Consider the following 13,695-nt stretch of genomic DNA (forward strand, 5'->3'; position numbering starts at 1 on the left):
CTCTGCTCAAAGAAATTGTCACATTCCCTTCTCGAGTGTTGAAATAATGCAGTGCTGGTAAACTATGGCAATTCAAATTGAAAGAGTTTCTGCTAGTTTTAATATTTCTCACTTTGTCTTGCAGTGCTGAAGGAAGCCATGTTTCAGGACAAAGCAATGGGAGAGACCCACAGGCCCTTGCTAAGGCTGTACAGATTCACCAAGACACCTTACGCACCATGTACTTCGCTTAAATAAATCAATAAAATCGGCGCATACTCACTGAAAGGAAGAACTGAAAAATTAAGCCACATACAATGTATGTTTCCGGTAGGGTCAGTTTATGGGGTGCGCCTCCGATCATGCTGAAGCCGACACTGTGCAGGGGCAAGGGGCTAATCCTTAAATTGACACGTGAAGGATTGTTTACTTCATTGAGGAACACAGCACTATTATGCAATATGAAACCAGCCAACTGCTTTTTTGGGGCGGTCTTCTGTAGGAAGTGCCGTCGTCATCAGTTACTTTTTTTTATTTCTTGTAGTCTAACCCTTTTATGCCTTTACCTCAAGTTGCTCGGCAGCACAACTATCTTTGCAAAAAAAAGTTAATGATGTAGTTTAAAAAAAACACAAACAACCTATGGAACAATCACAATGATTGTTGAGGGGGGGAGTGTGCAAAAAATAGCCTTTTTGTCTTTACCCCAACACATTGAGGAGGCTTTCTCTCAATATTGCCATCAGCATTTGAATGGGAACATATCCAAGTACATTTCAATGTACAGCACTAACTAGAAAAAATTAGGGGAAGGGTTTTGCACACATTAGCCCATTAATCTGAACATAATTTAGCCAACTGCTGCCTTTGTGTCTTTCTTCACGATTTGGAGTCCTCAACTCCAATAGTTCCCTTTAAAAAATCTAGTGGTGTCTGTGCAGCAGTAGTGATCCAAACTCTTCTTGCTCCCTGGTGAGTTTACTAAAGCTGCTGTTTTACCTTGTCCAGAAGTTTCAACTAATTCTCTATCTGGCAAGTCGTAAATATATTTTGAGCTTCATGCAAGATCAGATGTTCCTTGTTTTATGGGGTTACACGTAGTAAACACCAGAAACGAAACTGTAGAGTTGAGGTCTTTATTTGCTAGGTTACTTGCTGCCTCTCACACCTTAATGTGATTTCATATATATGTGTGTTTTTGAAGTTTAGCTTCTTTCTTTTATATTTATTAGAATAATAATGCTTTAATTTAATTATTACAGAACATATGGGCAACATCAATTTTTATTTTTAGAAATGTAACCATGTTTATTTTAAAAAAACAAACAAACTGACAACTTGTTTTTGCTATCTTTTAGTGCAATAAGCCGTTCTAAAGGAAAAATGTGTCCGTTTAGCTGTATTAAAGCGGCGTTTGTACCACTAACTGTGGGAGAATGGACACCTCCACAATTTTCAAAGGACAAAGTAAAAGCCTTAATTTCAAAAGGGAAGTTTTATAGTCATCAGGAGTCAAACATGTTCCTTTTCTAAATCAAACCAGCTAAGAACAGCAAAACCTATGCTTCTAGGATTCTGCAAGCTTTAATATTGGCAATCAATGCAGTATTTTGATTTAACAAAGGAATTGTGTACATTTTGGGGTTAAGAGACTGAAGACGTTTCATTGAAGATCCAGGTTTTCAGATGCTGTCTTTAATGTAGCTGACATTAATCATAGAAATGTCTTAAGAAGTTAATGAAGTTCTTAAGCATTTTTGCTTATTTCATTATAAGTGGCTTTCCTTTTAAAATTAAGGTGTTGGTGGCTTCATTTCACTTTACAAATAAATTAAGAGGGCTGGGATAATTTTAACAAGTTAAATCACTGAAATGTGAAACAAAACATTAATGGGACTTTTGTTCATTCCACTTTAAAGTTAAAACAAGTATTTTAAAGATGATAGAGATGAGCATGTATTCAGTACATCTGGGCATCGGGGAGTTTTGCACTTTGTAACCTCGTGAACTGCATTTTTGACTGTTTTATTTGCACTGGTTCATAGTATATATGTGTATATATATACTGCAGATTGTTTATATGGGCATTGCTGTTATCCCAGCCCTTCTGAACTCCACCTGCTCTTCACACGAAAACCAATTGGTTGGTTTAAGTATCTCATTTGTCTCTTGTCATTCTCATGTAATCCACTATATTTGCCAATTTACTGTATTTTGAGCCTAAAATCTGAGCCCATTTTGCTTCAACAGGCATGCATTTCCCCCATTTCTGCCAGAAAACTAAGTACTGTATTTTGTGCATTTGTACATTGTATTGAAATGTATGTAGTGCTGTTCACAACACTGTCTCAAAGCGCTTTACTAAATAGTTGGTGTATATACATATATATTTTTCTCCCAATATCAAGAAACATAATGCAAAGAAACTGATTTTTTGCAGAGTTAAAATTGCACTGGAAATAGTCATGCTGGTAGGCAGTGTACCTAGCGGCTCAGGAGAAAAGGGGACTATTATAACAGATCTCTATGTAGCCAACCAGTTCTTAGGAGTCTCTTTCATTGTTAGTAGGATTCTATTCATTCATCAGTAGGACTGCAGATTCCTAACTGAAGTGTCCCAGTGTTCTCTGGCTGCTTCATGCACTTATCTTTCAGCTCCTTTGAATAAAACTGCTGCAGGGAGGTCAATATAATGAAATGATTGGAGCAAGATGGTTTCCAAACAAATCTCTCCATCTTTTATTCTGTAACTTGTCAGTTTCCTCTTAGAAGAGCTCTAGCTAGTTGACCATTTATAAAAGGCCCAGGTTAGGCTTTTTACATTAGATTAATTTTTTTTAAATTGAAGGGGCTTTTTTAGAAAAATCTGCTTTACAAGGACTTTTTGTGAACTGGCATTTTGATGAAAAGCCCTTTTTTAAAAAAGAAATATGGCCTTTAACTCTTCTTTTAAAGACACTATACAGTTTCCAGTCTGATTTGAAAGTTTTACTTACTTTGCTTGCTACTTTCACCAAAAACTTAAAATATAAAAAAAAATATCCATTGGGGAAATGACTTCAAAAATGTTTGCTCAGCAGGCCAGTGTAACTGGTTTTCATGTGAAGAGAAGCTGGGAGTTTTAATCTCTATATTCTTAGTTTTGCAAATGTCTACAAAAGTGCCGATACGTATATTTGTATTACAATATCAAGTTACTGGCGTTGTGAGGGCCACACGTTTATGATACTGTAGCTGCTATATTTATTTAAATGGAGACGGACAATTACTGCACTAGGAAATGAGGAGATGAGCAGGAACCAAGGCTTAGAGTTAGATGCGGTATCTCGTTTTTCAGAAGAAAATTAACAGTGTGAAATATCAAGTGTAACAAAGGGTGCTGTCATTTTAATTGAGATTAAATAGCCAGATATTCTTCCTTTGTCTAAAGACTTATATATATTTTGATGTTTGCAGTTTAGGGGGTGGGGGGATAAATGGTACCTCATCTGTGGTGGCAGTTTCCTGTATATTTTCACAGGAGTATATGGATTTTTTTATTTTTGTACCTGCTCTCCTTTCAAGAAAATTTTCTCAAGTTTTATGTGCTTTTTAGAGAAATCTCGAGTGCACCACACATTATCCCTTTATCTTTCCAGGAGCACTCTGTATATAGCCCAAACAGGGATGTGGGCAAAGGCTGACAGTTCCATTTTGCGGAAACATTGGCCTCATTTGTGCATACATCTGTCTAAAACAGTGGTTCCCAATCTTCTCAGACACTGTACCAGTTCACCAGACTAAGACCTTACCTTGTACTAACAAGTGCCACTAACCTCCCAAACAATGGGAGCATACACTTGGGCACCCAGCACAAAATTTGGGGTGGGCAACCAAGGATACTAGCCACACACACCTGAAATAACAATACTGGTACATGTACCAATGTTTAGGAACCACTGTCCTAGAAATAGTGCTTCTCTGAAGCTTAACAGAAGGGTTTTTGATAATGGCAATTACTTTAAATATGTGATCTAGTGATTAGTGGATCCAACGTTGGAAAGAGGTTGAGAATTTTTAGTAGTTTGAATCGTTAAACTCTTGCAGCATCTGCTAACAGCACGACTGACAACTCCACTCAAACAATGCAGCTTTGATTTGTGGGGCACTTCCACTGTGGCCATTTTACTCAGGATTGTTAGATGGCTGTCAAATGTTAAACCATTTAGATGAAATTATGCAAAGGTTATCTCCCTAGGATTCATTTTGGGATGCTTTTAGAAGGTAGTTTAGCCCTTGTAACAGCTTTCAAGTTGAAATGGATTCCTGAAGGCTGTCAGTCAAATTCTTTCAAGATGCCATTGGTCCTAAATTGTTTCCATTTCTTCTTTTTGTGCAGGTACTTGTCCGATCAATGTTTAGGCACAGGACATTAGATGAATAATCATGCTCTGTACACATCCTAGCTGCTTGTTTGTTTTTCTACTAGGGCTCGAGTGCACAATAGTGTGAAATTTCCAAGCTCCAATTTCTTCAGTTTCAAAAGGATGAGGCCTTTCTGGATTTACATTTTACTCAAAACTTGAGACTTGTCCACCTTTGATATGTTCTCAGTTTTGTGAACTGATGGGATATAACCTTTCTCAAAGCACTTTTCGTAACTGAGGAATCAAAGAAGCTCTGATTATATACATTGAAACCATAACTTTTCATTTCCAAATGGTCATCTTGAAGTTTCTTTTCATGCCAGACAAATGCTCAGGCAGCTGCAGTGTTGTGGAGTAAATGTGGCTGCCACTGGCCAGTTAATTTTATCAGATAGAAAATCCATGTAGATGTCAAAGGGACAAATATTCCTTGCTTACTTTCTACCCAAAGATAGTACTTGAATCTGACATTGTGTATGGGATACCATTTGTGTTTTGGCACATCTTTTAATTATAAAAACTTCACTTAGCCAATTCACTCAGATATATTATTTTTGTAAAAATGAAAAAGATTATTAAGGTTCAAGTGAACGCTAATCTCAGTGTTTTCTACTAGTAGAAAATCTTCGTAACTTTACAATAGTTGTGAGGTGTGAATCTGATGTGTACAGGACCCTATGTTTTACCTATCTAGCAGAGTCCCAAGAATACAATCGCTAAAGCACTGAGGTTTAAAATTAGTTTGTGGCCTGAGCAGCCAAAGGCACCCATGGGAAGCAGTGTGGGTGGAGGGTAGGTGAAGGTTTGCAAAGAAGCAAACCAACAAAAACATCACTGTTACAGAAACTAGGGAGTTGGTGGAGAGACCCATACCAATCACCTTTCCAGCCATGTGCCCCTGACTGTTAGAATTCTGTCTGAGATCCCCTCATCCTAACATGGGTAGTTTATTGTAGTGTCCTGTTAAAGCAAAGAAGTTCCACTGTTAAAACTTGGAGCAATTTTTATTTTTTTTTAAAGCTAGACAGTCCTCAGAAAGTGCCTTTTCAGAAGATGGTGCTGTAGATTTTTATGTTCAAATTGTACATGGCTGAAAATTTGAGAGAAATTATTGAAAATGCCAAGTGTTTGGTATCATTTTATGTAAGTTCAAGCAGCAGTTTCTGAGTCAGGACCAAGAATAACTAAGGAAGGATGTATTCAGAAGGAGGGAAAGGTATTGAGGAACGATCACCAAATTCAACTTGTAGGCTTGAAGTAGTTTGGATTTTATTTAATGTAACTAACCACTTCCTATTTTAGGAGGATGCATGGGGTGGGGTGGAGGAAAGGGGGAGAAATAGCACAGGACACTTCAGGCAGTGGTGTAGTTAATATTTAAATGGGATCATAGATGATCAAAGGACATGTCCTCATTTTTGGAGATGAAGCAGGTTCACAGAGATGAAGTAAAATTCTCTGAGGGCTTATGAGATAGTATATCCTACTGTGAGCAGACTTCACACAACCTGTATTTTAAGAGAGTAATGTTTACATGTTAAGTGAACTTCTGATGACTTAATAGGGACTTTTGATAATCTAAGTGGTAAACATGTTTGGATGATTGTTGGTGCCCTGTTTTCACTGGGCTGAAAGATGTTGTGGAGCCCCTGATGACTTTGGTGAGCATTCCTCCAGTCAGGAAAAGTTGTCGACTAGACTAATAAACACTGCACCTCAGTAACCTTGTAATGCTGCATAAAGTAATAATAATAGCAAAGTTCTGCCTTGATTTCACTGTAATGTGCTTGCACATGCCTGCAAAAATATACACACAACTTTCATTTTTGTAATGCCTTAATAGCAGTTAAAATATTTTTTTTTTAAAGATGAGGTTTGTCCTTTATTGTGGTGTTTCCTTATATTTATTGGTAATTTGTGTGCAGCTTGTAGTTTCATGTTTGGTCTAAATGTTGCTTTATAACACTTTTTTTTTTAAGGAGGGAGTTGTTTCTAGGTGTCTTTTTTTCTTTGTGAAATCATAACTTTACTAATGATTGAGGAGAAACTGAATGAAATGAAGTGATCAGGACATAAAACAGACTACATCGGTAGCTGGATTTGATTTAGAATTCTGACGTGCCCTTTTCTGTGTTCAGTTTTACTGTAAATCCAGTACTGGTCTTTAATAACATGTAAAACATATTTCTAGATAATCTGAGAATAATGGTCTCTTGATATTAAGCAAGATGTTTTCAAGAGTCAGAAACATTAACAAAAGACTCCCATTTCTACTGATAAGTGGCAGATTTGCTGGAGTTGGTTTATTCAGTAAGTCTATCAATATTTCTAGTATGATTAAGCAGTGTCAGCACCTTTATTTCACATATTAATTTGGAATTGCTCACTTAAATTCAAGTAATTAGGCTATTCAAATTGTAAAGTGAGGATAGTGATCCTTGCTTGAACTTTTAGGTCTTCAGGGGAAAAAAAGCACTGTCAGGTTAATCCGTAATTAAAAATACTTATTACTTAATGTGGGTTATAAAATTAATTTTAAAGATCTAATTTATTTTTCTCTTTTTGCTGTCTGTTGCTTCTGATTCAACTTAGACAAAGAAATTAATTGGTTTATAGTAACTTTATAGTCAGAGCAATATTGGCATTTAAACTTCCCTCTGCAGTGATTCAACCTAAACTCTTTTCTCTTTTAAATCTTAAATTCCTGAAAGCATTTATTGTTTAGGTTTTATTAAAGATTATTCCACAAAACCTAAATTCAGGGCCAAAACTACCTTACTTTTGTCCCGTTAGTAACAGCCATACCTTTATTTTACTGATTGAAAAGGACCAAAAATTCCTGTTCCATCTTTTTTTTTTTTTCATGCAAAGGTAGACCCTGCATCTTTTTTTCCGTTGCTCATAGCCAATTTCATATGCCTTTTAACCAATCCAGAAGTTGTTGAAATCCAATAAGATTTCAGTTCTTGTCCTCTTTGCTTTCCATACTTTGTAAATATGGCTACAAAAGTCTAAAGAGACTTAATAATTTAAATTTGGTGATATTGTTTTTATTGGGCACAAGCCCTTATTAATCAGTCTTACCTGGATTAAGATGTAGTGTGGCATATGTATGTAATTACAGTAGATCTGTATTACTCAGCGGCAAGTGTGTGATGTTTTAAAACATCCAGTTTAAGCTTAAACTGAAAAATTGCTGATGGTGCAGACTCTCTCATGAAATATTTTCAGTAGGAAAAATAATCTAGTGCATATATCTAGTTTTAATTCATTCTCCTTGCTGAGATTTGGTGAGTGAACATTTTCTGGAATAAATTGTATTGTTCGTAGTCTGTTGTGCTGGGGTGAATGATTAAACCAAACTGACTGAATTATATGTCAGGAATCTGTCACTTTTCTTTCCTGTATTACTGAAGTAGAGAACAGATGGCAGTGATGACAGTTGCATCAAACCAACAACAGAGAGCTGTAAAAAGCAATGCAAGGGGGAAATTAGTGTTTATATTTAAAACAGCGTAAGCAATGAAAAGCTAAGGTTTCTGCACGAACGATGTGCAGCTCAGAACCTTGTGAACTTGTATTTTCATATTTAGTTCACCAAAAGGAAAAGCTGCTTGCATTTGGCCACTTTAAAAACAACCACAGGAGGGGAAAAAAGCTTTTTTTTTTTTCTCAAATAAGTGTCTGTGTTCCCGCTACCACATAAGCATGCAGAGAAGCTATGCCCTTAGGCGCTGTACATTTGAATGTAAAATTATAAAAAACATTTTTATTTTGCTTTTACCTAAACACTGCTACTTTAAATACTTAGTTAAAATCCAATACATTGGTGCTATTTGAAACCAAACAGCCAAAAGATTTAATGGGTAAGACCATAAAATTGAATTACTGTTGTAGGTTGTTGGCCACAGTCTTCAGCAGCTGCTACTGCAGTGTGCACAGCCATCCAGAGACAGAGCAGTCGCAGTGTTCATCTTCCATGGCATTGCAACTGGTGTTGCTCATGTTCAGCTTTTAACATACCTTCCCTTTTCCCTAAAACAAATTCACTCACCATACTGTGCCCACGTGGAATATCCATTTCTATCTGCAACAATCTTGTTACCCTTTGGAAAACAAGGGTTTAGTTATTGGACTAGTGAGTGTTAAGGCAATGAGTGATGGTTTGTGGTGAAGCAGCTGCTAATAGAGAAACCCAGGAAGGGTTTAAACAGAAGTTAGTAGGGTAAGCTGCATTCTGCTCTGGTTCTTGAGGGAATTGGTAGAAATCTCAAAAGGTGATTTGAGCACACTTGAAACGTTTTGTCTTGCAGGAATTATTTGAGCTGATATTGAGTACCCAGCAGGCATTTTGCCTTTTTCTGATCAAGAACAGAAGCTGGAAGACAATTTACACTTGCAGCATTCCCAAATAATTGATATGCTGTGGTTAAGATTTTCATGCGCTTAACTTAAAACTGAGATCCTTCTTTCATTTTCCTTAGCCCACTGTTACAATGCTCATATTTTAAAATGTTCATGTCCCTTCTTTGTTAAGGAATGTGCACTCTGAATGGGATTACGCATGAATTTATAGAGTTTGTTACCCTTTCAGGTACCTTTTTGAACTAGTTTTTAAGTAGTAATGATATCTAACATGCATAGTTCAATAGTAGATTAGCAGTTTCGTCTACAAAATTTAACCTAGATGTTAGTCTCCCTTTCTGTGCCTATTCAGAATAGCCTCACCTGCCTTTACTTAAAAATTGCCATCCAGTGGTGTCTGCACTATTTACAGTGCATCTGCACCATTCACACATTAGCTTGATTTTTTTTTTTTGGAGTCTGGCTGTTTTTTTCCTGGCAACTGTGAGGGACATTTAAGAATGTGGTATAATGAATGTAGGAGAGCAATGAACTGGCCTGATTTAAGTGGAATCCTTTTGGTGAAAATTTGATGGCACTGTTATCTCTGCAAAAATTATTTTGCCAGCAGCGGAAGTGGAGTTGGTCTGTATAAAGAATTTTGTAATGTCTTGGGTGTGAAAGGTTTTAGCAAAGTGACGTGAGAAGAAAAGTACCTTCACTTCTATGCCAAGGTACTAATATAGAGCAGATCTGTGTATACTACATGCTGTGCAAAAGCGCTTATCTGTACCTATTTCACCATTGAGTTCTGGATGCTAGTTTTTAGAGCTGAAGCTGCTGTGAAGGTGGATTTTCAGAATGCAGAGGGAAAGTTTCAGATGGACCATACTGAAACAATTTTGAGACGGCGGCATGGCACTCCAGAATTCAAATTCTTGCTGTGACATGAACTCCCTGTGTGTCTCTGGGTTAGTCACTCTGCCTCAGTTTCACCATCTGTAAAATGTGGATAATACCTCACACTGTTTTGTGAGGACTATGTATACATGTTTTGAAGATGAGTAATGCTATAGAAGACCTCAATTTACGTGTATTAATAATTTAATAATCTTTTGTAAATTTTCATCTCCATTTATCAGTCCTGTATTTTGTTTAACGTTTCTCCCATCTGCCTGCTCTAGGGGTCGTGCCATGGACCCAAGTTGTGGTCTTTGTGCACACTTCTTATCTGCTCTGGGAGTTACCCCGTTGGGAAAGACAGCAGTACTGGTCTATAATACTGACTTTGTACCTGGCATTTTTCTGACAACCGGATTGTTTTTTGTTGCAAGGTGGTCAGTAAGAGGGAAAAGTCTATGTAAACACAGATTTGCAAGTATAGCAAAATATAGAATTATTGGCCAGTAAACATGGTTTTTTGCCTACATTTCCCCAACTGTGGAAGTCTCTTTAAAAAATAAATAATCTGTTCAAACACCCAGTTCTTTACAATAGAAAATACAGGTTGTACAAGGTTCTGTTCATTTTGGCATATCAGCCAGTCAGTTTTTCATTGGAGAGGTGGATAGTGCCAGATTTGAAGAAGGTTTTTGAAATTCTGTGGTCACGTGGTAAATTAAAAACATGGAAAGGTTAGGGCTGCTGTGCCAGGCAAGTAAAGTGACATTGAAAGATTTCATTAAGTGATAGGAAGGCTATTAGAAGGAAGACAGTTTAGCCTTTTGATGTCAGGTAACTTGGCTGAATGTTGGCTTCATTGGGCTGTTCTGTTTTGTGGACCCTAATATAACCCTTTTCACCTTGGTTGTAGGTTTCACTGTGTTTGGACACAGTTTGTGTTAATGAGGAAAGTGTACTCATTTGTCCAAGTGAAGCTTTGCAGCGTTGACTCTGGCTTTGTTAAATGTTTACCTGAAGATAAGTGCTGCTCCTTAAAATATTACATTTCAGCTCAGTTCTGCAGACCGTAACGATTTTAAATGTATAGCCTCTGGGTACAGTAACTGTACTGATAAAAACCAATCTTCTGTTGCTGGCATTCACTGAGCAGGGTTCTCCCATATGATTAGCAGTACTGACTTAGTCATTTGGCTCTCTTGTTTCACATGTCAGGTGAAAAAATGAGTTTTGGGCTCACAGGGTGTAGATTCATTTGACAGGGAGATTCTTATTTCCCTTGGTGTGAACAGTTAGGCTTTCCAGCATGGACTGCTCATGGATAAATAGCACTGGCATTCGGTGTGGGAAAGTGGTGGCTGCTCAGTACCACAGGGCTCTGGGGGTGGTTGGCATAGCTATGAGCATTGTCTGTCAGGCATTACTTCAAAGGTTTCATTGTAATATGTAGTCATTGGCTATGTCTATACTTGGAGCTGGGGGCATGATTCTCAGTTTGAGGTGACATGTTTGTGCTAACTCTCATTGAGCTAGTGCACTAAAAATAGTAGTGTAGCATTGATAGTAGCCCAGAGTACAAACCTGCTTGACCCTAGGGCTGTGTACTGTTTTTCACATGCTAGCTCAATGACCGCGAGCATGAGTGTGCCTACTTGAGCCGGGAATCAGTCTCTCCTCTCCCTTGCCCCCCCAGCTCCATGTGTAGAGATCAGTTATGGGCCAATATGGCTATTAACATGTCTTCAGAGAACGGCAAATTATGTGGCATAGTGTGCACCTTGAAGGTTATTACTAATCAACACATGTTTAGGTATAAGGCTACTGGAAGCAGTGGTGTGTGTATATATAAATGTTACATGTCTATAATACTGTGTACTTAAATAAAGAGAATAATTGTACTACTTGGAATTCCTTTTTGGAATAAAGGGTGGTTGTTTTTTAACAGACCTTTCCAGTGGCTTGGGATTCTCTTGTACATTTATGTGTCACACACACACTCTTCCTCTTCCTGATTTGCTGTTAACTGCTCCCTTCTGTTTTGGTGCTACCATTGCTTTATGCAAGAAATAGAATGTGTTCTAACCACAAAGACAATGCCTATTTTTAAAAGAAAAAGGCAGTTATCTCAAGAAAAAAACAGAGTTGCGATTTGAAACATTGCACAAAATAGATTGTAGGCGGATGACAAATGCATTGGTAAAAGCTTTTTTATTTTTACTTTTTAACCATCTTGACCGCGTGTGCCTATTTGTATTGCGGATGTGGGCTGCAACTATTTGGGGTGGGAGGGAGTTGATATGTGTTAGTATGGTTTTGAAATGTAATGCTAACCAGAAGCAGTGTCCCCTCCCCCTTTCCTTTTTCCAAACTGTTCTTGCCAAAATTTTCTACCTATCACAACTTTCGCTTTTTTTCCCAGCACAGTAAAATATCATGACATAACTTCTGTCCCACTATTACTTCCCTCTGCTAGCCACCTGTAATCTCTCTAGAATGGTATAGAATATACATAAAGTCATTAGATCTTTCTTTTGGCTTTAAAAAAATAAAATCAAGTTGGGTATATTGTAAACCTACCATAATCATTTGAAGACTAAATTTTGTTTTGAAATGCATGTAATGTACTATTTAACCTTATTTTAATACTTGCATTATTTTAGTTTTTTTCCAAAACGTCTGTGAATCTGAAAGGACATAGGACCAGATGATATCTTGAGGGAATACTAAACATGACTGCCAAACCTTTGTCAGAGAGAATGTGATTTTACTTTCAGACTCCTCTAACTTTTTATGCAGTGCTATTCAATAAAAATAGCTGGAATTATAAGACATCCTTAAGTCGATATAAAATTGAAATGTGCATAAATTGGCAATTTAAATAATTTCTCCACAAACTAATAAAATGGTATGGGGGTATGGTGATGATATCAGAGTTTTTTGGCACTGTTTATGCATGTGCTGAATACCCAGTTATGTATTATGGTGTCAGCTGAAGGCTCAGAATAAGAGGTGAATAGAAAGCAAGCAAGGTTCTGAAAGTAAAATGCTTGTGTGCAGATTTTCAGTGGTGAATGTTGTACCTTCGGTTAAATCATTGTCTTTTGCAGAAATGTATTATGTCTGTGGTTGAGATTAAAAGGACAAGTTTTTGATTTTTTGTTTAACCTTCTGTCGCTCACAATACTTGCATTGTGAAATTCAGTCATGAAACTCTTTCTGAGCCAAAACTGTCACCAAAGTTTTCTGTGACAGATTCCACTCCTCTCTTTCTGCCATTCTCTATACTGGAAGGACTCTATGTTGTGTTTGTTTTTACCTTTTTAAAAATTTTTTATTGGTTTTAGTGTCGCTTTGCTTCAGTTTGAAGTGTAACTTTCACTAATAACTGCAATAAAAAAAAAGCTTTGCTCCAAACTTCACTGTTCTTGTGTCCATAACTCAGTTTATTTTGTCAAATCTTCCAACATGTTAGGAAGTATGGAGACAATGAATTACAGAATTAGAAAGCAGATTTTACCTAACCAGCATCATTTGTGGGGGGGAGAAGGGGTATTAGAAGTAGGGGTAGATGGTTGGAAGGAATCCTAGTATTGAATAAATAAATGTTATCCGTTTTAAGAGTACTCAAAATTGTAATCAATAAGGAATTGAAGTCTTCAGTTTTTCAGTGCTGTCACTTTTTTCAAATCAGATTAACACGTCTTTTCTTGCAAGGAGCTCCTTGCAACAAGGACCATGTCTTTTGTACAGAACCTAGCACAATGGATCCCTGATCCTGATTTCTAGCCTATCCACACACGCTATACAAAATCCCTTCTGTGTAGAACCTAAAGGCATGAAGTGGCTGTTAGTGTTATCACTGGTACCTTTTAGGACCAGGTCTTTCTAGAAATGTTTGGGAAGGTGACACAGTGTCTGAAGTGGGGGCAGGCAAAGGGAGTGAAGTGAGAAGAGACATGGGAGCATCTAGAGTGGGAGGGAGGTTTAGACATTTGTGAGGGAAGAGGTGGGCAGGAGCAGAGCTGGGAAGAGCTTTGAAGGGGAGGGGAAATCTGAACTTTGTATG

The 13,695-nt window shown here is 37.3% G+C and overlaps 1 protein-coding gene across 5 annotated transcripts in view; it reads left to right on the forward strand.

Annotated features, from left to right (window-relative positions):
• The window catches only part of LOC120389071 (protein argonaute-3), a 61,648-nt gene extending 48,600 nt beyond the window's left edge, over positions 1-13,048 (forward strand). For all 5 annotated transcript variants that reach the window (XR_005590747.1, XM_039511250.1, XM_039511252.1 and 2 more), the window contains one exon: positions 125-13,048. Coding sequence is in view for 4 of the 5 variants with exons in the window: in XM_039511250.1 (XP_039367184.1) it covers positions 125-233 (109 nt within the window). In the remaining variant the exon portion in view is untranslated. The remainder of the gene's footprint in view (positions 1-124) is intronic.
• The last annotated feature ends 647 nt before the right edge of the window (positions 13,049-13,695 follow it).

The sequence above is a fragment of the Mauremys reevesii genome, linkage group 23 (genome assembly GCF_016161935.1).
Source record: "Mauremys reevesii isolate NIE-2019 linkage group 23, ASM1616193v1, whole genome shotgun sequence".
Taxonomy (NCBI): domain Eukaryota; kingdom Metazoa; phylum Chordata; order Testudines; family Geoemydidae; genus Mauremys; species Mauremys reevesii.